The sequence below is a fragment of the Chionomys nivalis genome, chromosome 14, assembly GCF_950005125.1.
Source record: "Chionomys nivalis chromosome 14, mChiNiv1.1, whole genome shotgun sequence".
NCBI lineage: Eukaryota > Metazoa > Chordata > Mammalia > Rodentia > Cricetidae > Chionomys > Chionomys nivalis.
The window spans coordinates 66,257,915-66,284,291 of NC_080099.1; the positions used below are offsets into that span (position 1 = coordinate 66,257,915).

The following is a 26,377-nucleotide window of genomic DNA, read 5'->3' on the forward strand; positions in this document are numbered from 1 at the left end:
AACTGCCTGGCTTGATTTCAACTAAGTGGTTGTTTGCCAAAATCAAGCTGCAGCAGAGCAACACTTTTGGCAGGCATGCCGCACGGCAACTTGGCAATTTAACAATTTACAAGACGTGAACGCTTTCCTTCCCCTACCCTGGTGGCTTTCCCTGTAGCCTGTTCTCCGATGCATACTTTTCTGTGTGGCAACTTGCACACCACCTGGAAGCACAGACGTCTCTGGTCTGCGCTTGTAGATCATTGACTGCCTGGAAGCTCTGAGTTCTTTGATATTCTTCTGATCAGCTCAACCCTTTTCCATATATAAAAGCAATGCTCTTAATTATCTAAATTTCTTGGTAATTAAATTCCAGGAAATTTAGGTACCAAAACCTGCCTTGCCACTGCCGGTTGCAAGCAACCAAAACAGTGACACTGCTGGTCAATAAATATTATTACACCTACAACAATTTACTGAAGACTCATAACGGAGGTTAAGTTCATTTGATTAATGAATAAATCAATAAATTTAAAAATTATATAATTGCAGACAATATCACTACCCATGAATTTAATAAACTTTGCTTATATTATGGATGGTATTCTGCGAAGTTTATGAGGTTTTTCTGATACATCCATTTATGTGATACTGGGGCTTAGCTTACTTCATATCATACCCTTAAAAATGGTTTGATACCAGAGTCAAGAATGAGGCACTTTTAGAAATGATTCAGTCATTACAGACTAATAATGAACAGCTAGCTGACAGGATTTATACCACTAAAAATCAAAAGTTGGCTGAAAAAAAATTAATGTAGTTGAAAAGGATACCAGCAATTTGACAAACAAAATTAAATCCATGTCAATGGGTTATGAAACTTTACAAAAGAGTGCTGAAAAATTATCTGAAATAATTAATACTATTAAAATTGACAATCAAAACCTGTTAAAAACTATAAGTTAGCAGATAGAGTATCTCTCCAGAAAGGCAATCTGCATGCCATCCAAATAATAATCAAGGATGAGAAGTTATCATTAATGAAAAAATTTCATACTTTGGGATTATGTGTAGAATGAGGACCAGAAGTTATTTGAGTGGATTAAATCATTAGAAATAGTCACAGGTCAAGAGATTCAGACTTTACAAAAAATAGTGGTAAAAAGATTTGAATCAATTGAGGAAACTATCAGAACTGATGAGCAGGGAGAGAAGGTACAAGGAAAGGATTTAGCAATGCCAGTACATGTGAGAGTCAGAAAAGACTTACCAACAGTTTCAGCTACTTACCAATAATCACCTCTGATAAACCATCAAGTACTAAATACCCAGAAGGATTCAAAGAATAAGAATGGAAACCTATATGTATGAACGATCTAAAAGAAATTAAACAAGCAGTAGTATCTTATGGCTTGCATTCACCATTTGTTAGGGAGACGGTAAAGACATGGGCTTCAAACAATATGGCTACTGCACTTGACAGAATTCACTTAGTCTCAGTGGTCCTTGAAAATGAGCCATAATTACAATGGAAGTGATACTAGTGAGAGGAGGTTAAAATATTAGATCAACAGGGAAGAGTCAAAGGATTTTAGGCTTACCAAGATCAAATTCTTGGTGAGGGCTTTTATGCTGATACACAGGATCAAGCTCTTTATGATGAACATACCTTGTCCCTATGCTATACAGTACCCTTAAATGCTTCCGACAGGATTCAAGAATCAGGAGGAAAAAACTGAATCAAATATAAGGGTTAAACAAGGCCAAAGAGAACACATCAGTGATGTTTTACAAAGATTAACTAAGGCTGTACAAATAGAAGTAACAGACTCAAAAGATAGATGAGTACTTATTGAATCTCTGGCTTTTGAAAATGTCAACATAGAATACAAAAAGATACTTGGGCCTTTAAAGGCTAGATCAGCACCAATGGATGAATGGATCCTGCATACAATGAACATTGAGACATTTGACTATAGCACTGAAGCTTGGGTAGGAAAAGCAATTTCCAAAGGTATGAAGAGACACCAAAATGCCAAATGTTTTTTAATTATGGTAACAGGACACTTGAGAAGGAATTGTAGACAAGGCATTCCTAGAAATAATGTCTCCTCTGGGAATAACAAAATTACAAAGTCTCAACCTTCTGAATTATGTCGAAGATATGGGAAAGACAAACATTAAACCAATGAACGTAGATCAACAGAAGACAAACAAGGCATTCTGTTATCATCGGAAAACTCCTTGGGGGGTGGGGCTCTTGCAGGCCCCCAGGTCAAAAGTGGTCCAGTCATTCCCAGTCACTGTGGAAGATTTGTCTCATCGGGAAAATTTAAAAATCCAAGGCCTGCTGTAAAAAACCATGCTGTTCTGGATGATGGAATAAACATAGAGAATGAATAAAAAATTCCAATAGACAATAGGAAACATATTTTGGCAGACTTCTATAAATCAACAAAGACCAAAGCTGACAGTGAGACTAAAAAGTATTACAATTAAAAAGGATTACTGGCCATGAGTGCGGATGTAACTATCATTTCTCCAGAATCTTGGCATCCGAACTGGCCTTTTGAAGAGGCAGATGTTCAATTCCTAGGAATTGGAATCCTATCTCAAGTGAAACAAAGCATGAGATGGGTTGAATGCGTGAGCCAGAAGGACAGAGAGGAAGGCTGTGGCCATATGTGGCTAATATCACAGTGAATTTATGGGGTTGTGAACTGCTGCAGCAATGGAATACCCAAATTAAGATTCCTACAGTCCCAGAAACTCATGTTTCTGGTAAGGATATTATAAGGTACTATAAAAAATGGTAACCAGTTAATCCAGGCTGTACAAAAATACAAAACAACTAACAAACCTTCAGAGGTACTAATGGACCTACCTTTAAAATGGTTGACTGAGAAACCAATATGGACTAAGCAATGGTGTTTAACAGAAGAGAATCTACAGGCTTTGGAACATCTGGTACAGGAGTAACTAGATGCTCACCATATTGAAGAATTAATTAGCCCTTGGAATTTTCCTGCATTTGTTATCAAAAATAAATCTGGGAAATGGAGAATGGTGACAAAACTGAGAAATGTAAATAAGGTAAGTCAACCTATGGTCCCTCTACAATCTGTAATTCTTTTGCCTTCCCTATTACCTAACTGGTGGGCTCTTATAGTTAAAGATTGTTTCTTTACTATATCTTTACAAGAAAAGGACAGAGAAAATTTTGCCTTCACAGTACCTACATATAATAATCTCATCCGACTAGGAGATATCAATGGACCGTTCTCCAAATGGAACGCTCAATAGCCCCACCTTATGCCAATATTTTATAAGTCAGTCATTGGAAACAATACATAAACAATTTCCTCAATCTATAATTTAGCCTTATATGAATGACATTTTGCTATCTGAATCAAATGTAAATATTTTAGAAAGAATGTTTGAAGAAGTAGACAAAGTTTTGCCTAAATGGGATTACAAATTGCTCATGAAAAAATACAAAGAGGAGAGTCTATCAATATCTAGGTTACAAAATAGGTTTACAGAAAATTAAAACACAGAAAGCACAAATTAGGAGAGACCGATTGTGGACTATAATGGCTTTCATAGATTGTTAGGAAACATGTTCAATCTACAACCCGCTGTTAGGATAACACATGATCTAATAATTCATTTAAACAAAACCTTAGATGGTGACAAAGACTTAAATAGTCACAAGGAATGAACAGCTGAAGCTGAGAAAGAATTAACAGAAGGAACATGTGGATTTGATTGATCCAAAGCTTAAATGCATTCTAGTCATATTGCCCTCTAGAATTTCCCCTACAAAAATTTTAATGCAGAAGGAAAATATTATCTTAGAATGGACAATAAACCATATCACATAAACTGAATAAAAAGTTAAAATCTTATGTGGAAAGGTCTCCGAATTAATTATAAAAGGAAAACGGAGACTCTGTCAAATAGCAAGGATAGATCCAGCAGATACTATAGTGCTTTTACTAGTGATGAATAAAAAAATTATGAGGAGACAATGAACCCTGGCAAAGAGCTTGTGCTAATTGTCTAGGAGAGATTAACAGCAATTATTACAAAAGCAATGGAATTAACCAAATCAAGAGAGCTACTTGGATCCTTCCCCACATTGTATGTGACACACCAATAGCTGAAGCCCATACGCTCTATACAGAAGCAAATAAATCAGGAAAGGCAGGTTACAAATCAGAAGATTTAAGTAAGGTGGAACAAAGCCCATATAATTGTGTCAAAAAGTAAGAATTATGTACTATTTTCATGGTACTAAGGGATTTTAAAGAACCTCTCAATATAGTTACTGATTCACAATATGCAGAAAGAGTTGTTTTGCATATTAAAACCACTGAATTTATACCAGAGGACACAGAATTGACTTCAGTATATATTCAGGTTAAGGATATAATTGTGAGTAAGAACTGTTCCATATACATAACATACATTTGATACCATAAGGGTCTGGCAGGCCCTCTAGTACAAGATAATACAGAAATTAATCAATTATTGATTGGAAATGTGCTGATGGTCTCAGAATTTCATAAAAACATCATGTCAATAGCAAAGGTTTAAAGAAAGAGTTTTCTATTACATGGTAACAGCTACAAGGAGATTATAAGGAGATGTCCTACTTGCTCTTTCTATATCATAACCAAATATTGCTACCTGCAGGAGAGTAACACAAAGGGTACTCAAATGAATTAAATCTAGCACATGGATAATTCCACTAGGCATTTGGGAAAATAAAATATGCATACCACACCATTGATACCTATTCAAATTTTCAATGGGCAACTGCTTTGAGCTCAGAAAAGGATGATCCTGTAATCACATATTTATCAGAAGTTAAGGCCATCATGGGTATACCTGCACAAAAGACAGATGATGGTCCAACATATGTCTCTAAAAAAAGAAATCAGGTTTTTCTTTGCTTCTTATAATATAAAGCATATTATAGGTATACCAAACAATCCTATAGGCTAGGCAGTTTTAGAAAGATAAAATAAAACTATAAAGGATATGTTAAACAAACAGAAAGGGATGGAAAATACCCCCAGAAATAGATTGCATAATGCTTTATTAACCTTGAATTGTCTTAATGCTAATGAGAAAGGAACAACATCAGCAGAGAGACACTGGATAATAAAAAAACAACTTCTGAATTAAATCATTGCTAGTGTATTTCAAAGATGTGTTGACCTCACAATGGAAACCAATAGATGTGTTAGGTTGGGGAAGGGGTTTTGCTTTGGTTTCCACAGGAGAAAAAAAGCCATGGATACTATCAAAATTAATCAATATTCAGTTTGGAAAAGACAAACCTCTTAAGAAAGAGAAATAACAGCTCATCCACAGAGGTGACAATCATACAGGTGGTAAGGAAACCTCTTAAGGTTTGGGGTAGGGTTCTGTACTTGTCTTTGCAGGAAAATACCCATCTTTAAAAAACTGAGAGACCTTGGATATCTGAAAACCTAAATAAGAAAAGGTAACTATCCAGAAAGGATCACCAAGCAAAGAGAAATCTGACTTAGGCAGACATATCATCTGCGGGGTAAAATTTATTTAACATACATCTATCTATCTATCTATCTATCTATCTATCTATCTATCTATCTATCTATCTATCTATCTACACACACACACACTTTAAAATTAAACCTGGCTTTAGAGTTGGACAATAGCTATCCTTCTCTAAATCCAAGCATGTTGTTAAAAGAAAATTCAGAGTTTCTGTCTCATATCAGGAGTCATATGGTATGGGACAGAAAGAAGAAAGAATTTAGGAAAAATTTTACTTTTCCCCATAAATATTTTTGTCTCAATCATACCTTTCATTGAATATGTCTATATGAATAATGTTTAAGTTTTCCACAATAAACAATGAATTTTCCTGCAGTAATCTTCGAACTTTCCAGAAAGAAGATGGGGCACCACAACGATTCCACCTGGTTAATATGCTATCATAACGGTGATAGCACTACTTTAAAATCAGTTTTGAGTACCAGTTGCACAAGATGATTCCAACTTGGTTAGCTGAAATGGTACACCTTCTTACAACATTCTGGTCAGAACTTCTAATAAGAACTTCAGAAAACAACCAACTACTCAGAGACTATTTGCAATTATAATAGACAGTAATCTTGAAACTGAACCATCGTTTTAATTTTTATAGGATCCCATAGAAAGAACATCACTCACATGAAAGCTGGAAGTAATTCTAGAAAACAACATCCCCTCTCCCAACAAAGTTTGTCCTCAGGGTTACGGACATCAATTAGGGGTTGAGTATAACTAGTATACAGTTAGGGGTTGGGGTGGAAATTATGTAGGCTCAGGGATCTTTTTTAAAAGGGGGGAGGGGATTGGAAGAGATAATAAGTTGATCAGTGTGAGCTTACTCACACTAACAATTGAGCAAAATAGTCAATACTTGTGAGCTATTATTTATAGACAATTTACATTGGTAAAGATTCTTGTATATTGATACAAATTCAAATTATATTTGTTATATTGAATATGTTCCTATTTCTGTTTACAATATTTGTACAACTATGCATAGTTATTTTGTCATATTTTGTATGCATGCAAGTTTACTGATACAATTTTAAAATATGTTTATCATATTGCACTATACATTTCTACCTCTGATCAAGATACTTACACATTGTTTACAATTTTGAGGTCACTGATCTCATTTGCTGCACATTTGTTTAAAAATTGTCTAATATTCTAATATGAAGCCTTAATCTTTAAGCTATATAGGTATTAAGGATTATAGGTCAATAGTCATCCATGTTTTTCATACTTATAGTTAGACTAATCAGGTTCTTTAGATACACAGAGACTGTATTTCACAAAGATAGGTAATCTTCAACCACTTCAAAGAGCTATAGAATATGGTACTTAAATAACTTAGGGTTCTGTTGAAGTGAGACACAATCGCTCCTGGCAACACCAATCTATTCCCGAGAGAATGTTGGTCACTGAACACACTCCACTTGGAGCTTCTTTTCTTCTTGTCAAAACATGAACTTTGGGCAAAAAACTGTCCCTATCTTGACCACTGACAAAATGCACAATGTCCAGACTAGACAAGCATGATACAAGAAAAAAAGACTGCCAAACCTTGCCAACACAGGATAAGACGGTCTTGAATATTTTCCTACTTCTGAAAATTGTCTGTTAGTAACTCTAGACCAAAGTTGATTGGTCCAATGTTGCAAATGAGACTTTGGGTGATTGCCCAGGATGTCTCTGTCACTTATCACACATTTTGGAAGTTGCCTGTTTGCACTTCCTATTTATTCAAGTAATATTACTTCCCTTCTCAGGTCTTCCATGGGTTGAAGACTAGATAGCAGTAGCTACTTTCCTCTCATCACTTAGTCAAGCCATTTCTAATAAAAGACTTAGATTTCTTAGGATAGGACAATTAGTGAAACATTTAGTATGTTTCTTGCTTAATATTGTTTATGCTGGTTGTAATTCTAATTTTTATACTTAACATTTGTTCTTATTGTATATAGTTTTGCATTAGGCTTAGAATGCTCATACTTAGACAAAACTGTAAGGTACTGTGGGAACTCCTTCTGCCTTTAAGATACTGGCACAGGCCATATGTACTATATAAACAGATGTAGAAACACGTGCAGCCTCTTTGTTTCTGGATTTGGTTCCTGTTCTCTGCTCTCCACTTCTGCATAAGACTGTTGATCTGTGAGTCTACCCCTAAATAAAGAACCCTTTATTATACTCAATTCTGAGCTAGTGTGGGACTACTTTATTGTAATCGTCTGAGAGCCATCTCAGAAAATTGTACTACTAAACAGGAAGCAGAACATAAACATGAAAAAAATAAAGCAAAACTTCAATGGTCAGTATTTGAGGGAATTTGGCAGTTTTAAATGTTTAGATCAAGAAAAACTGAAGTTTAATGAACTAAATCTCCAACTTTGGAGGCTAGAAATAGGGAACACTTTAACCCTCAATCTAACTTCCAATGTTAAGAATCAGAACAGTGGTAGTCTTGGGTCCAAAGAGTGAGGATTGGCTGATTAAAAAAAAAAAAAAAAGCACAAAAACCTTGTGGGATATTGAAAATATTCTTTTTATCTTGATTATGGTACCTGGCACATGGGTTTACCCTTTCTGTCAATACTTACTGAATTGGAAAACACTATTCCATAAATATCCCGTTGTCTTTCAAGATTTCCTCCCAAAACAATACTGAACAATAGCTACAGTCTCTGTGTAGCCTGAATATCCAAACTACAATTATTTCTAAATGAAAAATGGAAAGAAAGCGCAGGATAAAGCCACTGATCTACGATGCCTGATATTTGCCCAACATGCCACAGGCACCGGCCTCAAGCCTTGTGGTAAACAGGAAGGGTCACAGAAAAGAGAAAGTAGAGGTAGCAATGGCCATAAGGACAAAATACACTATCAGAGAATGGCTAATATACCCCACGTCAGAAAATAATTGGAAAGAGATACTTGACAAGAGAAATGTAAAAGGAGAAGCACCTATTCTGAAGATTAAATTATAAACTCAAAGTACCACAAGAAAAAAGAGAAACAACTACAATAAAAAAGACATAGATGTCAAAAAACATCTAGTTCCTCAAAAGATGGGCATCTAAGGACTTTGGAATTGAACAAGAAGTCCTAGAACCAAGACCTACGTATATGGTGGGTTTTTTTTTTTGTTTTTTTTTTTTATAAACAGACATTTACAATAAAGTTTAATCTGTAAATTAGGTGCAGTAAGGCTAATTAGAATTCATTATAACAATATACTTTAACAAGAGTATAATGAGGTTCTTCTCAGTCCTCAAAATAACCAGGACTCACCCTTTGTATGATGACATGAATAGAAAATAAAATGCCTACATAAGGAGATGAAGCAAAGTGAGTGACACAGGCACTGTGACAGTCGAACCTAAACTACCTGAACAGATGCACTGACTCATTTGGTAATTGTGGTGGCCACCAACTGACCAAGCAGTGGACAGCATGTTAATTCTGGACACATTGAACAAGGAATGACTCACCTGCTGAATGTGATGACAACGTGTTTGTCATGCCATTCAAAATGACATATTTAAACATATGGATTATTTCCAGAATTTTACACTTAATATTTTCATAACATTCCTAATTGTCATTATCTGACACTACAGAAACAAAATTGGAAATAAAAGAATAGTAATAATATTCTATTTGTATAAAGTTCAAGAATAAACAAAAATGATCTGTTGTGCAGTAGCAAGCCTAAGAATAGGACCTGGCAGAAGCGTGGGACGGAGCTAAATGACCTGAAGAGGACATGAAGGTGATAGCAGACATGCTTAGTGCCTGGGTCTAGACGACTACTATGCAAACTTTTCCAATCCACTGAAAAAAGCACATAAGATTTGTGTCTGATATTTGTAAATTATAGTCAGTTTTTAAATTATTTATAAAGTATGTGGTTATACTGCCTGCATTTATGTCTGTATACTACAAAAATGCCTGGTGCCAGGGAGGCCAGAAGAGGTCACTGGATTCACTGAAACTGGACTCACAGAAGGTTATGAATTGCCATGTGGGTGTTAGGAATCAAACCAGGGCTATTTCTTTCAGTATTTATAAACAACATTCGTATCTGTTTATTTATACATTATTCTTTAACATCTTTTTCCCCTAAAACTTTATTTCTACACATCAGATCAAGTTTTAACTACTGATTTTCTTTACCTGAAGCGTGTTGCTCCATTCTCTTTTATTTTATTGTTATGAATAGAAGATGCATGAGCTTGAAGCGAGAGAAGTTTATTTCCAGGCAGAGTAATTTGTTTTATGATGGAAGCTGTAAAAACAAAACAAGAAAGAAAACAGAATTAAAAAAAAAAAAAGCAATCATGTCACATCAGGAAAATTCAGGACAGCTTTTAATACACATAAAATAATCAAAGACTATCTTAAGCTACCACAGAATTATGTTTAAATTATAAAAGGACAGTGAATGAAACCCCTGAATAAGAAATCATCTTATAAATACCTTTAGATTATGTTTTTAATGCAGTCTCAAATTGTCTTTAGAATTAGAATCATTATAAAAACATCATACACAAAAAGTGACAGAAAAATGTTGCTATTCATTGTGATTTTTTTTTTTTTTTTTTTTTTTGGTTTTTCGAGACAGGGTTTCTCTGTGGCTTTGGAGCCTGTCCTGGAACTAGCTCTGTAGACCAGGCTGGTCTCGAACTCACAGAGATCCGCCTGCCTCTGCCTCCCGAGTGCTGGGATTAAAGGCGTGTGCCACCACCGCCCGGCCTCATTGTGATATTACTAATACATATTTACTACTAGAATGTTTTATGTAATAATACAATACCATAAGCAGTTGTTTGTTTTAAAACAATATATAACCCTAAAGAGTGTCTCTGTAATGTAATAACTATCTTTCAGTCTTCTCTTGATACAACAGGTGCAAGTCATACTCCAGATTCACTGTGATGAAGCCTGGAATGCCAGCACTACATGGAGGAAACTTACTAGTAGGCCCTATAGTATTCGCTAGCATCTTCGGTGCACATTTCTGAGTGGTCAATGGTGATGAATGGGAAATGGTGGTCACTTGATCTGCATTGCCTCCTGAAGGCTGCTGAACTACCTGAAACAATAAGAGTCCATTATAGCCACTCAAAAAAGCACGCTTTAGCAATGAACAAGAGTTTCCACAGTTTTTCTCTATCTAACACAATAAGAAAGCCTACTTAAAATTCATCTTCAGGATGGCCTCTGAGACATGGGGATCCTCCTGTCTCAGTTTCCTGAATGCTACCTGGAATTTGGGTGTCTATCACCATACCCAGTTTAATTTGTATGAAGCAAAATTATCTCATTCAAAACTAAAAAACATTATCACATATATTAAAATCATTTTCTACAGCAGAATTCAAATTTAAGAAATAAATCATATAGATAGTACTTTTCTTAATTTACCATGGAAAATTGCAAACACATGCAAAATATAGAGAACAAAAATGAAACCATTTACACCACTAGCCAGATTAAATAATGATTAATTCTTACATAATCACATTTCACTTATACCTTTTACCCACTTCCCAATTTTAAAGCAAATAAAAGAAATTTTTGTTTGTATGTTCGTATTTTCCAGACATGTTTTTTCGGTGCAGTCTTGGCTGTCCTGGAGCTTGTGCTGTAGACCAGGCTGGCTTCAAACTACAGAGATCCGCCTGCCTCTGCTTCCCAAGTGCTGAGATTAAAGGCGTGCGCTACCACCACCTGGCTTAAGAAATATCTTTTATATCCATAATATTTCAAAGCATATCTATAAAAGACAAGAATGTTTATGTACTATTTTTAAAAAAGTATCATCCTAAACCTTTCAGAAAGTACTGTTCTCTCAAATAATAGTTACAGAAATACAGTAATGATTGGGGATAAAGAGAAACTAAAGTACTAACAAGATTATTATTTTAAGCTTCAGAGAAAAGACAGAAAAGCAGAATGTCATATTTTCACTTCAAAGAAGAAAAAGTCATCATGTACTTGGGCCAGCTACTGATAGTGATATAATTAGAAGTTCTTATATTTATATAAAGTGTGATGGTCTGCCCAAGAGAAATGATTCTAAATAAAAATTTATAAAAACAATTTATTCTATACCATAATTATCTGTAATAAAAATGTATAAATCAAGTGTGTACAACTAAAAAAAAAAAAAAAAACGTAGCAAGCAAAGCACTGCAAGTATGTATCTTTAATCTCAGTACTCAGGAGGCAGGGGGATCTCTATGAGTTCCTAGTCTACACAGCAAGTTCCAGGCTAGCCAGGGATACATAATATGACCTGTCTCAAAAAAGAAAAAAACAAAAGTAACAAGAAACACACAGCATTCCATAGATTATAGACATAGAAATAATTCAATTGCTATCACTGTTTGTTAGAAGTGATCTCTTAGCAGTGGAGATGTAAGTTGGAATAATTCATTTGCCATCATTATTTGATAAAAGTTGTGTTATATGTTTGAGAGAGTTTAAAACTAAGTAGCTTAGGTGGGCTTTAAATGTGTGATGCTTCTACCTCACCCTCCTGAGTAACTAGGATCACAGACCTGAACCACAAAGTCAGGCTAGAAAAGAACTCTTTTAAAAAATAATATGTTTCAATCAAGATATGAACTGAGATCTGAGATCATGCATATTCTGAATTACTAGGGTTTGGGCTCAAAGTTAATGAAGTAATACATTTTTATACATTCAGACTGACAATCAGAAAAGAATCTCTCTTTTGACCTAGGAATCTTTGCAGTCTCTTTTACAGCCCCCTCAGCCTTACCATGGCCTCTGCTGGTCTGCAATCCTGAGGATAGTTTTGACCCTGCCTGGCTGTGCCAATGCCCTGGTGTCCTGTGCCCTGCCCATGTTGAAGGTGACAGCGTTCAGCAGCAACAGCATCGTTGTGGCATGATCCTATGTGGCTCAGAGTACCATCCAGATGCAGTCAAGGTGTTATGACTCACTGGTACTGCCACAGGAGTGTCATCGCCCTCCTCATTGTCCTACTTGGCCTGCTGATGTACTTTGCTGAAGCTCTACTGACCAGAGAACCTTAGGGCCCTGAGCTGAGCCATCAAGAAATGATGCCTAGGGGCTTTGGGTTGTTTTGTCTGTGTGTTTATGGTATGTGTGTTTCTTCACCCTCAACAAAAGCCTTTCTTAAACTGCTGATTCTGTTTGTTCTTGCTTATGGTGAGTTTTCTCTGCTGCTACCTGCTTCACTGGAGAGTGTTCCTGCACTTCAAATCCTTACCTGCCAAAGGAAATAAACCAGATCAAAACTCACTTGGTTGTTTCTATACAAAACAGCTAAGGATAAAATAAAAGGTTAGTATTTACTTTGAGTGTGTAACTACTATAGGAAAAATGATGTAGAGCTGGTAAAATTAGCCTTTACAAGAACTGAATTCTTACAAAAATTCCCAGACTACCAAGAAGGCTCACATTTCAAATATTTGAGTACAAAATAAAAAGCTTACAACTAAAAGAAACTGAGCAATTTTAGTTCATACAACCCCTGTATAACATTAAACCCTGAATATAACATACAACAGTTAACAAGAAAAAAGGGTAACATGTGAAGAAAAGAGAGCATGCACCACTCTTTAAAGTGGTGGTGGGTAAAATGTATTTCATAAAATATGAATTGAAACCATGTAATGGTAGTTTGGAAGAATTCTTACAACTTGTGTGGAGATCTTATGCAAAAGCCTAAAGATACAAAACTCTCCAGAATTATTCTAATGAAAGGTAAATAGTAAGAAAATCTTAAGCTCATGATCAGTATTAAAAGAATTATCATAGTATGAATATAGATGTAGTTACTGGTTGGCTGACTGTGAAACAAAGAGTAGTAAGATTTGGCTATTCTGGCAAAGAGAAGCTGAAGGAGATGAAGCTTTGGTTAGCAGTATTGGATGTCTTACCAATGGCTACATTTACATATCAGGAGACCAAAAATATGTAACATCTTCTGATGTCAAAGATGCTACTTATGTTACTTTCATTAAAGAATAGTGATATTGGCATGAGGCTCATCTCAGAAAGGGCCTACTATAAACAGATGATGTCTTCCTTAAAGTCAGACTGGAAAATAGATTAGCAGGTCTAACAGCCAGCCTCTGCAGGTTAGGGGAAAAAGGAAGCAGGGCTGTGCTGGAAAGCAGTAGCAATAAAGCATGATGGAGAAAGGTGCTGAACGGAGTGCCAGGGTCCAGAACATAGTCTAGTACTTTTGCAAATGTAGCAGTGACCAAAGAGCCAACCAAGAGTTCAAAGCACATGCCCAATTTAGAAGCCGGTGTAGTATTAGGAACACAAGTATACAGTCTTCTTCAACCACGCTGCTTTCGTGTTTTTTATTTAAGTTCCGCGGTGCAATTTACAGACATGTGATTGGACTTGCGAGAAATATTACTCTTTCAAAGTCAAGTCTTCTCAAACCATTGTTCCAGAACCCATTAGGTAATTAGGCTCTATTTTCCTCTTTTTTTTTTTTTGGTTTTTCGAGACAGGGTTTCTCTGTAGCTTTTTGGAGCCTGTCCTGGAACTCCCTTTGTAGACCAGGCTGGCCTCGAACTCACAGAGATCCGCCTGCCTCTGCCTCCCGAGTGCTGGGATTAAAGGCGTGCGCCACCATCGCCCGGCCTCTATTTTCCTCTTGATGTAAGGTAACTAATAAGAGACTGATCCAGTCTTTCTCAGATTTTTAATGAATTCAAGTAAGACATCGTAAAGAATAAACTTTGTCTCATACTTTGTCAAATTGTGTCTGTGTGGTTTTAATGATGCTAGAATTGTATTCACTTTAAAGCAGTGCCTGAAAAGACAAATCTTGAATTAATTAACAAAGTTACAGTTCACCAAAAAATTATTAAAGGAAGAATCCTGACATTCATTAATCAGGGCATTCAAGAGCATATTCTTTATAATACGCATCTTCTTTATAGTGAATAGAGCTTGACCGCAGATATGATCCAATGTGGAGATTTTCATTTTTAAATAACTTTGTGTGGTTAACTATAAACTATAAAAAAATGTTTGCTCAGTCGGGCGGTGGTGGCGCACACCTTTAATCCCAGCACTCGGGAGGCAGAGGCAGGCGGATCTCTGTGAGTTCAAGACCAGCCTGGTCTACAAGAGCTAGTTCCAGGACAGGCTCCAAAACCACAGAGAAACCCTGTCTCGAAAAACAAAAAAAAAAAAGAAATGTTTGCTCGCTTCTTTTTAGCTTTATTTCCTAAGCATTTTCTTCCTCACCTAAACATAGGATTATGGTTTAAAGTAGACCTAATGATATTTTTAATTACTTTTCACCTTTAAATTCCTTAGCATTTTTTTTAAATATTAAAGGCAAAATAAGAATCACACCTAACAACACAGGCCTATGATACTAGTTACTTGGTAATATGAGGTCAGCAGGTGTGTTGCAAGTTCAAGGTTAGCGTGGGCAATGAGACCCTAGGTTGGTTTTAGGTTTCTGTATTTGTGATAGGGTTTCTCTGCTGTCCTGGAACTTGCTTTGTAGACCAGGCTGGTCTCAAACTCACAGAGATCCACCTGCCACTGTTCCCCAAGTGTTGAAATTAAAGGAATGTGCCATGCCCTGCTAGAGACTTTTTGTTTTGTTTTGTTTTTCGAGACCAGGTTTCTTGGTCTAACAGTCTTGGTGTCCTGGAATTCACTGAGATCCACCTGACTCTGCCTCCCAAGTGCTGGGACTGAAGGCCACAACTGTCCAGCTAAGACCCTGTTTTAAAAGAAAAAGGGTGGTGGAAGGATGAGTTTAATGAATAGTGCTCCCAGTACCCACAAAGCTGGGACAGTAGAGCAAGCCTATAAATCCAATACTGAAGGCAGAAACAGGAGCATTCGACTGTGAAGAGAATGGAGAGACAGCTCTCCAGGACACAATTTAATTTCCAGCACCCACACTGGGAGGCTCACAACTGTATGTAATTACAGCTCCCAGTTCTGACAGGTGTGATATATTCACTCAGACACTCATGTGCAGAAATAAATATAAAGTGGACAGAAATCCAGAAGAAATCTAATTTCAATCTCTGGTTTCTATACACCTGTAGATACACACACATGGGGGGGTGGGGTTGGGGAGGAGAGAGAGGGAGGAAAGGAGGGAGGAATGGAGGGAAGGAGGGAAGGAGGGAGGGAGGGAAGGAACACTACAAAAAACTAAAGTTACAGTTCAATGATAGAACATTTGCCCAGAATGAACGAGGCCCTAGTTTCAATCTTCAGTACTAAAATAATGTCATCATAATAACCACCTATGTAATAGCTCTCGAAAGTATTTAGACTTAATGTAATATTGAAGCAATAATAAAAGAGACTTCTATCAAATATTTATCCTAAGCACTTAAATCATTACAATAATGTAATCCCAACACTTAGGAATCAAAGGGAAGAGGATCTGTGAATCTTACGCATGCAGCAAGCTAGCAAAACACAAACACAAACACACACGCACACACACGAAATAAAGGAAATAAATGTTAAAAACAATTTTTAAAAGTGATTAATATTGGGACAACTAATAAATTTTATATCAATGTCCTATGTGTGACAACAGGTTTGGCTATGTAAATTTAAAAACCATCCCTTTCATTAGGAGATACACAATCACACATGTGAGTACAATCATGTATTTCCTAGATTGCAAATTTAAAATCAACTTGGGAATAAGTTAAACAAACAAACAAACAAAAAAGGTCAGCGATATAGCCAATGGGAGAATGTTTGTGTAGAATGCTTAAGGCATTTTAGCACACTCTCTATCAGTAAAAAAGAAGAAGGGAAGAAAGATGGGAGGAAGGGAGTGGAAAGGGAAGGGACAAATATACATAAAATTTTAAAGTACACAGTCACACTCCCACATACCTCTCAAATGTTCGATAAACACTATGTGTGAGCTTCTCTATGTAGTTATAAAGAGGAAAATTGACCAAGCAAAGCAAAAACAAAACAAAACAAAACAAAAACAAAACCTTAACCTTAACTTCACATTTGGAAAGTAGACGAAGTCTTGCCAGTCTTCTGACTGTGTGAAGTTTTCGGAATAGGTAGCTGAGGAAGCAATGAACTGTTACTCACTAGTTGCTTGACTTTGACTGCCTGTGCAATGCCAGCTGACTGTGGAAGGAAGGGGCCTGGCTGTGCAAGTTTCATCTGGACTGGAGGGCCAATGACAGTTTTTTCAGGTTTGGTCCCAGCAGAGGTGATGGCAGGCTTTACAGATGGAAGACAAAGAGGTGCAGCTGAAGTTTCTCCAAAAGTTACTGCTGGAAGGGCCAGTGTAACTGCTGCCCCAGACACAACTGGCTTCTCAGGCTGAAGGGAGACTGCTGTCCCTGGATTTGGTACCGACGTTGTAAGTGGTTTTGAAGTCTGCAGCAACACAGTCGCAGGTGTTGTACCCCCTGCCACAGCAGCTGGGGCCACAGAATGTAGTGTCACAACCCCAGTGTTTGCTCCTCCTGGACCAGAAAGTGGATTCAGAGTCTGAACAGACAGAGTTCTGGGTGTTGCTGCTCCAGAGCCAAGGACGGGGGAAACAGTACTTGTCACCACAGAAGTTGTTGCTGTCGTGGTACAGGAGGGAACGACCACCTCACCAGAGAGTTCCTGAACACAGTTCTCAATGAAGCTCTGGGAGTTAGGGAGAAGTTGTCTTAAGGCAACCACACTCTTCTAGACATAGTAGAGGAAAGAAGATAAAAGTTAACAAAATAAGCATAAAGTAAACCAAACTTTGTATTTAACAACATATGGTTAAGTAATCAAGTATTTCATAAGAAAACTGGTATTTTTGTTTTCCTATCAGTACATGGATTTAGAGGCCAAACTGCTTTCTCAGTGAGAAAATATTACTTTAAATGTGAAAATATTAAATTTATTTGGATATGTCAATGATCAACTTGATAAAACTCATCTCTCTACTCATCTAAGTTCATCAGTAAACTATTGATTTATTATCTGTAAGATTAATTATAGCCCAGAGGACCTAGGTCATTTTGTTAAATAGCTTTTAACATTGGATGTACATTGGTTTACATCCAATGTAAAGCCTTTACATCAAAGTAAAACTAACAGAGTGAAAAAGGATTTAATATGTTTCAACTAGAAATTTAAAAGGAAGTTCCCAGAAAAACCTAGCTGGAAACAAATGCTAAAATAATGAGAGTTAAAGAGATAATTAATTATTTCTAATCATGACAAAGATTAAGCTTAAGTGCCAAATCTATCCTTTCTATGTAGCATTTAATCCCCAAGCACTCTCAGTGATGCCAGGAGATATCAAGTGGGTTTTTTTTTGGTTTTTTTTTTTTTAAAAAAAGAAGATTCATAGGTCCTTAAAAAGCAGACACAGCTGGGCATAGTGGCACACACCTTTAATCCCAGCACTCTGGAGTTAGAGGCAGGAAGATATCTGAGTTCAAGGTCAGCCTGGTCAACAGAGTGAGTAGCAAACTGCCAGGGCTACCCAAAGAAACCTGTCTCAAACAAAACAAAACCGGAGGGAAGGAGGAAGAGTGGGCGGGTGGGAGGGAAAGGAAGGAAGGAAAACAAAAGCTAGTGACTTTAGCTAGGGTACTGGAGTTCAACACCTTAGATTCAATTACCAATACTATAAAAAAAAAATTCTATGGGAGGAGGGGCAAGTACTAGAATATGATACAAAAGGAGGTAATTCTAGGGGTAGAAAGGTTTAAGTGAGGAAGAGAACAAAGAGAGAAGCCAGAAAGGAGAAGAGAAGAGAGTCAACTAAAACTAAGTATGGGTGCAGGGGATAAAAATCCAATGCTTGGTAAGCTATCGGAAAAACAGTATAAGTTAGAATGGAGGTACCCTGTGTGGTAGGTAGCTGTTTGCAAAAGCCAGAGACCATTAAATGATCTTCTCATTGCCGGCAGGGGACTACTGCTTCAAGGTGTTGAGCAGAGTCCCAAGGCCCCCAAACAATATAGACAATTGCCACAGCTGTTGATTGCTCACTAGACCCCCCCCCTTTTGTTTTGTTTTTTTTTTGTTTTGTTTTTTTTTGGTTTTTCGAGAAGGAGTTTCTCTGTAGCTTTGGAGCCTGTCCAGGAACTAGCTCTTGTAGACCAGGCTGGTCTCAAACTTACAGAGATCTGCCTGACTCTGCCTCCCGAGTGCTGGGATTAAAGGCGTGCGCCACCATGGCCCCGCTAGACCTATTTAAGACCTTGCTGAAGTGGACACATGCGAGGGTCACAAAACAAAAAAAGCAAGGTGAAACTGGGCTGGAGGCTCCTCTGTGCTGGTATCCCTCCATAGTCCTCAGATGTGCCATTTAAGCTGCTCCGGGGAAGTCATCAAAAAGTTTTATTAAGCTGTGGATTCTGCATGCACCAAGCCAGGCAGGATACAGTCACTACTGCAGTCAGTGGCAACACCACCATAGAGGAAATCAACTGCTTTCTGATTAGATAGATCTGAGATCTTGCTACTGCAAACCTGTTCAAAATCCTCTGGCTGAAATTATAGGCCCTAGTAATGTTATTGCTGTTCTTTTGTTAAATGAGCACTATACATCAACAAAATTGCTTCCGAAATAATGTTTGTGTCCCTATACTAGTGCTGCTGTTAACTTTGAATCAGTGAAGCTTCTTTTTGCGGCAGTCAGTAGTCTATAAAGACTAATAATTGGTCAAAGTGCTAAGGATAAGGAGTCGCTGAATGGCCAGTTATAACAGGCGTTTCTATCAATCCCTTCAAGTCTCAGGGATTATCACAGAAGTGGGGTAATCATGTTATAGCACCAGAGGAAGGGGAGTCCATGTAGAACATAGATTCCAGGTGTGATTGCCTTCACAAGATCTGCATAAAAGTGGGGAAAATGGGAAAGTAGAGAGGAAGGGAAGGTAGAGTGAAGAAGGGGTAATAAAAACCCAGTAGTAAGTGTGGGATACATCCTTTCAACTTGTTAGTAAAGGTTGTTCCAGAGACCCCTAAAGCAACACAGGCTATTTCCATTTGGTAAGATCTACTGTGGAAGACACACTTTGGCCATAGAACATGGAGAAACCAAGTTGGTACTGACCAGGAAGGTACCATAGTACTGGAAGGTACTATGTGTTCTGCTGGGGGTAAGTCATGAACAGTCTTAGCTAGAGAACCCTGTGAGTTTCAGTAGCTTGTCAAAAATAAACTCATGGGTACAACACAGGCAAGGATATTATGGGGATAACACATGCCTGGTACTATAAACCTGACCAGGAACCAGTATTTGGGGGAGCTCATATTCCCCAGGGGTGATCCTACTACTATTATCTTGCTAAATGAACATAATATCAAACTGCTCTCTAAATTTTTATCTCTAAACTACAGATTAGGACAGTGCTCAGATCTCATCAGAAAAGCACTGTGGGGGGGGCATGAAGTACAGAAACTCAAAACTGCTCAAATATGTTAAGTACTCAATCACAAATGAAACATCTATATAACATCTCAGAGAATGAGCAGAAAGAATAAGGATCACTGAAATAGAGTCTTCTGGACATGACAGGACCACTTCACTTATAAGTGCATAGCAGCTCTGGCTACCCACAAAAGACCTGCACAGAGTCAAAAAATAGGGAAGAATCCACAAGTCCCCACACCCAACCAGGGAATTATTGACAACTGATGGTTTCTAGGGGAGGAAAAGTCAGTTTTTCTTAGGAGTGCAGCCCCTGGTATGTAGACAATGTCCTATACCCATAAGCATATGGTTGGAACAAACTGAACTTGCTGAAGAAGAAAAAATGAAAATAAAGTTGGGAGGAATAGGAAATAGGGACTACTAAATATAGTATCAAACTATGAATGAAAGGGACATGGTGAATATGATCAAAATATATAGTATGCATTTATGAAATTCTCAAAATACAAAAACTATTTTAAGAAAATGATCTGTACCAAATTGGTCCTTTCAACATTCTGTAGTGAGGGGGAAAAGCACATGTCTTGAGAGGGGACAAGAGAAGATAATGGTGGCTAGATATAGTCAAAATACTTATAACGTATACGTGTTTTAAAATTATCATAATAAAACCCATTACTACATATAACTATTCTATGATAATAAAAACATTTTTGAAAAAGAAAAATTTGAAGAGATGACTCAAAAGTTAATAATTCTTGCTACTTTTCCAGAGGACCGCAGTTCTCAGCAACAACTGGGAAACTAACAATCACCTGTAACTCCAGCTCCAGGATATGTGAAGTCTTCTTCTGACCTCTGAAGGTAACATGCGCGCGCGCGCGCACACACACACACACACCATATACTCAAATACACACATACACATAAATAAAAAGAAAATAAACCTTTGCAAAAATAGAGTTACATAATTGCTCAGTGGTTAGAAGCAGTTTCTGTTTTTGTAGACAACCTGTTTGATTGTCAGCACCCACATGGCAACTCAACCATCCATAACTCCAGTTACAGGGGATCTAACACCTTCTGACCTCTTGATAAACAAGACACACACATTGTGCAGCTACATGCAGACAAAACACTCATAAAATAAAAATAAATAAATTCAGGGGGGAGAATGGCAATTTAAATGGTTTTTGTTCTCTCTAAAAAAGAAATTACTATCTGGTGTCTATTCTCAAAAGGTCATATGATAATCCCAGCACTCGGGAGGCAGAGGCAGGCGGATCTCTGTGAGTTCGAGACCAGCCTGGTCTACAAGAGCTAGTTCCAGGACAGGCTCCAAAACCACAGGGAAACCCTGTCTCGAAAAACCAAAAAAAAAAAAAAAAAGTCATATGACAATCAAATGCAAACAATGCATATTAATTATGTCATCTGCTATAATTTGGACAGTTCTTCAGTGTCTTTCAGAGATTGAAAGACTGGTCCCCAGCTTGGCACCATGGAAAGGTACTAGCAGAAACTTTTAAGAGATAGGGCCCAATGTGAGACCTCATCTTAAGGCCACTGGAGCATGCCACTTAACAGGGCTGTAGGACTGATCTCTTACTCCTTCACTTTTATCTCCAGGCCATGTGGTGAACAGTTTGATTCTATCACATGCTGTTGTCATGAGGTGTTGTCACACGGCTAACACCACAGACAATCACAGATCAGAGACTAAAAATATATGAGCCAAAATATGCCTTTCTCTTACAAGGTTTATCACTTCAACATTATGACAACTGAAAGCTGACTGACATCATCTGTTACACAGCAGATGGGGAAGTCACCAATTTTCCTCCTTCTCCCCCACAGTACATAAGCAGGGGCAAACAAAGCATTAATGGACAAAGGAAAACATCACTGCTATGATGGCACCTACAACTAAAAACATTAGAAATGAAGGGGCTTTGGAGTAACGGCTCTACTGCCTCTATAAGCCGTAGGTGAGGGCATCCAGACAACATCCGTGGGTGATTTTACAAATAGAACTTTACATTCTAGACAAATATGCCTGATCCTAGCTATGGCTCTTGATGGACCAAATATTTCATTTTATTTACATATAAGACTAGACACCATGCTAATCTTTCAGCTTTTCTTACCCTAGGACCAAATCTCTAACTGACACTTTCCCGGTTTCTTTGGTACTTCCTATAATTTGTAGCCACCTAATCAATTTGGACATTTACTCAGGAACAGTTTCCATTGTTTAAATATCCTTATGAAATTGGGGTGTTCCCACCTTCTTCCCACTCATTCTTTACAAAGCAGAACAAGTCTTCCCTGTGAAGTGTCTTTCATCTCCTGGATCATTACCCTAACAATCTCAAAAGACAACTCCTCATTCTATTACTTCAAACTTTTAATTCACTACAGTTCTAGGTCTTTAATGACTTTATAATTTTAATTTAATTCCTCTTTAGTTTCTGAAATCTAAATGAATTTTATTTTACTCTGCTAAAATAAGATTTTGTTATCAAAGATACAATTCTTCATCGAAATTTTATTTACTTCAATAACTCAGAATAGGAAAGTCAACATTATAAATCATTAAAATTATAATCACACTTAATTTGGCACTAGTAAATTAGCTAAATTATAACCACATTAAATTTGGCTATAATAAACCATGTTTGCTTTATTATTTTAACATGGATCACCAAGATCTCATTTTCATTCTCTCTCTCTCTCTCTGTCACCCTGCCCCCCTTGAGTCAGGAACCTTGGCTTACATCTATAACTCCAGCCCTTGGAAGGTAGAGGCAGAATTATCAGAAACTCGAGGTACTCCTCAGTTACATGTTAAGTAGGAGCTAGCCTGGAAGACCTAAAACCCTGTCTCGAAAAAACTAAGGAGAGTAGGGAGAAGACTCAGAATTTAAAGCACTTAAGAGAGTAGGTGCTGATGCCACAGGTCTTTTAATCCCAGCACTGGGGAGGCAGAGAGAGGTGGATCACTGTTAGTTTAAGGCAGCCTGGTCTACAGAGCAAGGTCCAGGACAGGGTATAGAGAAACCCTGTTTCCAAAAACACAAACAAACAAAAAAAATACTTAAGAATCTGAGTTTGAATCCCCAGCACCCATGAAACCCAGCACTTAGGAGAAAGAGACAAGGCATTCCTTAAGCAAACTGGCTAATAAAACTAGCCAAACCCATGAGCTGTGTTTTATGAGAGATTCTCTGTCTCAATATATAAGGTAGAGAATAATTTAGGGAGATGCTCAACCTCAACCTCTGGTTTCAATACACACACACACAAACTAAAAACAAAAATCTTTGAATATACTACAATACAAACATTATACAATATCAAGTCATCAAGTTACATTCATGAGAAAGATGTTATTCTGTGGGGTCTGAGAGAACCAGTGGGATAGCTCAGTGGCTGAAATGTGTTTGCCACCAAACCTGGCAAGCAGAGTTTTATACTATGAAACTCCATGGGGAAGAAGAAAACCTACTTTCAAATTGTCCTCTGACCTTCGTACATATGATATAAGCGTAACTAAAAGCAAGTGAATTTTTAAAGCTACTGTTATGCCTGTTTTTCTAAACTGCTCAAATCAATACTATGAATGTTGTTTTGTGCTTTCAAAATGTACTAAAGTCCCTCTCATCATTAAGTATCTCCCGACAGATTTCCAGTCACATTAAAACATTCAGCTTTTAAATTAAAGTAATTTAACCCAAACAATTTTTCCAGAGAAATACATCTCTACCTTAAGAAAAGGTACAAGGTGTGGCTGAGGTGCAGACTTGAGTTCAATATATAGTTTCCTAGTAAATTCTTCTGCTTCAATTTCTGCATCCTAAAAAAATGGAAAAAAGATACGTTTCAATCTACAAATGCTTTTTTATTTAATTTACTATTTATTTTACATTCTGACCACAGCCTCCCCAATCCACAAATATTTTAAAAAACTAAGAACAATGGTGAATGCCTGTGAGGAAAGCTATTCAGGATGTTGACAAGAGAATCACTTTAGCCTAGGAACTGAAGGCCAGTATAACAGCAGTGAGCCAGTCTCTTAAAAATTAAATGAACTTAAAAAATACAAAGAAGCAAAGTACTTAATTCATGATTATAGACAAGTTTTTCATAAGTGGTAAATTCCACATTTACAAGGGCTTGTTATATCATGTTACCAGAGAAGTAAATGAATAAGAAATAGATATGCCCAATCAGAGAAAACAGTGAAGACAGACAGTATTCTTTTCATGAAGAAGATGATTCCAAAATGCAAAGAATCACAATTCTGGAAATAACTCTTTCTCTAAACTTGATAGCTTCCTAAAATTTAAAGCCCTGGTGGTGTTGGCATACACCCTTAATCCCAGTACTTGGAAGGCAGAGGCAGACAGATCTCTATGAGTTCAAGGCCAGCCTGGTCTTCAAACCTACTTCCAAGACAGCCAGGAATGTTACACAGAGAAACCCTGTCCCAAAAAAACAAAAACAAAACAAAGAATGCTTATGTGACAGAGAGGTGGCTTGTGGTTAAGAGCTTGCTGTGTAAAAAGACCTGCTTTTGGATTCCAATATTCAACACAACAATCAGATATAATCTCCAGTGCACTTGTAACCCCAATGTTATCTGGGCAGTGAAAGGATTTCTAGGGCATCCTAACTGCCAGTCTTGTAAAAAAACCAAAAACTTCAGGTTCAATGAGAGACCCTGACTCAAATAAAAAAGAGAATGATAAACAAGGATACCTAACACCTTCCTCTGGCCTCTGTGTATAGCATGCATACACTTATACACACCAGTCAGACACACACGATTTAAGAAGATAAGTAGAGTTAGGCAGACACTTATAGCTATATACAGATGTACATATGTTAAGGTTAGATGAAATTAAAAATCAATTACCTTAATACACAACTATATGGAAACTTTTGAAAGAACTGCATAATTTTAAAAACCAGTATTTTGTTTTAAACAATGCATGTTATATAAAAATTATACATCAGTAAAGATATTAATTCACAGTATAATAATTAACTAGTAGACTACACAATATCCACACGGATCTACAGAAGGCTACTAAAATAATGCATAATATTCCAACTACCTTTCTGCAAGAAAATAGTAATTTCCTAACTTTGACAACAAATTCTCTAACAACTCATAAAATAAGGGAATAATATCCAGATGCTTTCTATTAAGTGCAGCATCAAATTTACAAAATGCAAATCAATGTCAATTCCCACTCAGTTTCATTATTTTGGAAACTAGTTTTTCTTTAAATATTACATATGCTAATATGCAATGGCTTTGTTATTCTTAGTTGAATAAATAGTTTTAATTCCAAGGGCCAAACAAAAATACCTTGAGGGGTTATTTATTTTTAAGAATATTAATGTATCCTATACCAAAATTTTGAGAACTGCAGTCTGTTGGTCTGAGATAAATAAATCTATAACTAGAAATGGTATTTGATGAATTTCTAACTTGCTATCTGTTCACAAAATATACATACAAAAGATTGGTATAAAAATCACATATATTCACCGGGCGGTGGTGGCGCACGCCTTTAATCCCAGCACTTGGGAGGCAGAGGCAGGTGGATCTCTGTGAGTTCGAGACCAGCCTGGTCTACAAGAGCTAGTTCCAGGACAGGCTCCAAAACCACAGAGAAACCCTGTCTCGAAAAAAAACAAAAAACAAAAAAAAACAAAAAAAAAAAACCCAAAAAAAAAATCACATATATTCAAAATTAAGTTCATTTTAGATATATTGTAAAATTAAATAAAGATTTACTCTTGTACATAGACTGTCTAGCTGTAGTAATTACAAAGCTTTAATGAAGTATAAAGTTTTAGCAAGTATATTTAAAACAAATCTCATTAAAACATTCTCATTTTCCATTTGAAACATGTCCTATGAAATCCCATAATGCTTGCGAAAATTATATAATACTAGCTTACCAAGAGTTGTTCCACCAGCTTCTTCACATTCTGCCCCATTTCTGGAGACTGAGATCCACTACAAGCGAGTTTTATTAGCATTGAAAGGAAGTTTTTACATTTTTTCACATTTTCTAGCACTGCCTATAACAGAAAAATAATCACAAATAAGAGCACACAGAAAATAGAACATAGGGAAAAAAAACTATATACAAGACACAACTGAAAGCTTACCGGAGAAAGACTAATCTGAGCAGCTACTGGGGTCTCTGCTTTGAGACTGGAGTCATTTGAGGGGGTAGGTAACACTCCCACACGTGATGGCTTCAGGATAGGTACAGTACTCACTGGCTTGACAGGAGGTACAGTCACAGACTGAAATTAAGTCAACATAAAGTTAAATGAGTATTGCTATGATCCCTTAGTGGAAACTTCACT

General features: G+C 36.9%; 1 protein-coding gene across 3 annotated transcripts in view; it reads right to left on the reverse strand.

The window, feature by feature from the left end:
* The window catches only part of Taf4b (TATA-box binding protein associated factor 4b), a 200,642-nt gene that overhangs the window by 150,381 nt on the left and 23,884 nt on the right, over positions 1 to 26,377 (reverse strand). For all 3 annotated transcript variants that reach the window (XM_057789330.1, XM_057789332.1, XM_057789331.1), the window contains exons 4-9: positions 26,174 to 26,314; positions 25,961 to 26,083; positions 23,751 to 23,840; positions 16,693 to 17,289; positions 10,549 to 10,666; positions 9,748 to 9,859 (exon numbers count right to left, since the gene is read on the reverse strand). In XM_057789330.1, the coding sequence (XP_057645313.1) occupies positions 9,748 to 9,859; positions 10,549 to 10,666; positions 16,693 to 17,289; positions 23,751 to 23,840; positions 25,961 to 26,083; positions 26,174 to 26,314 (1,181 nt within the window). The remainder of the gene's footprint in view (positions 1 to 9,747; positions 9,860 to 10,548; positions 10,667 to 16,692; positions 17,290 to 23,750; positions 23,841 to 25,960; positions 26,084 to 26,173; positions 26,315 to 26,377) is intronic.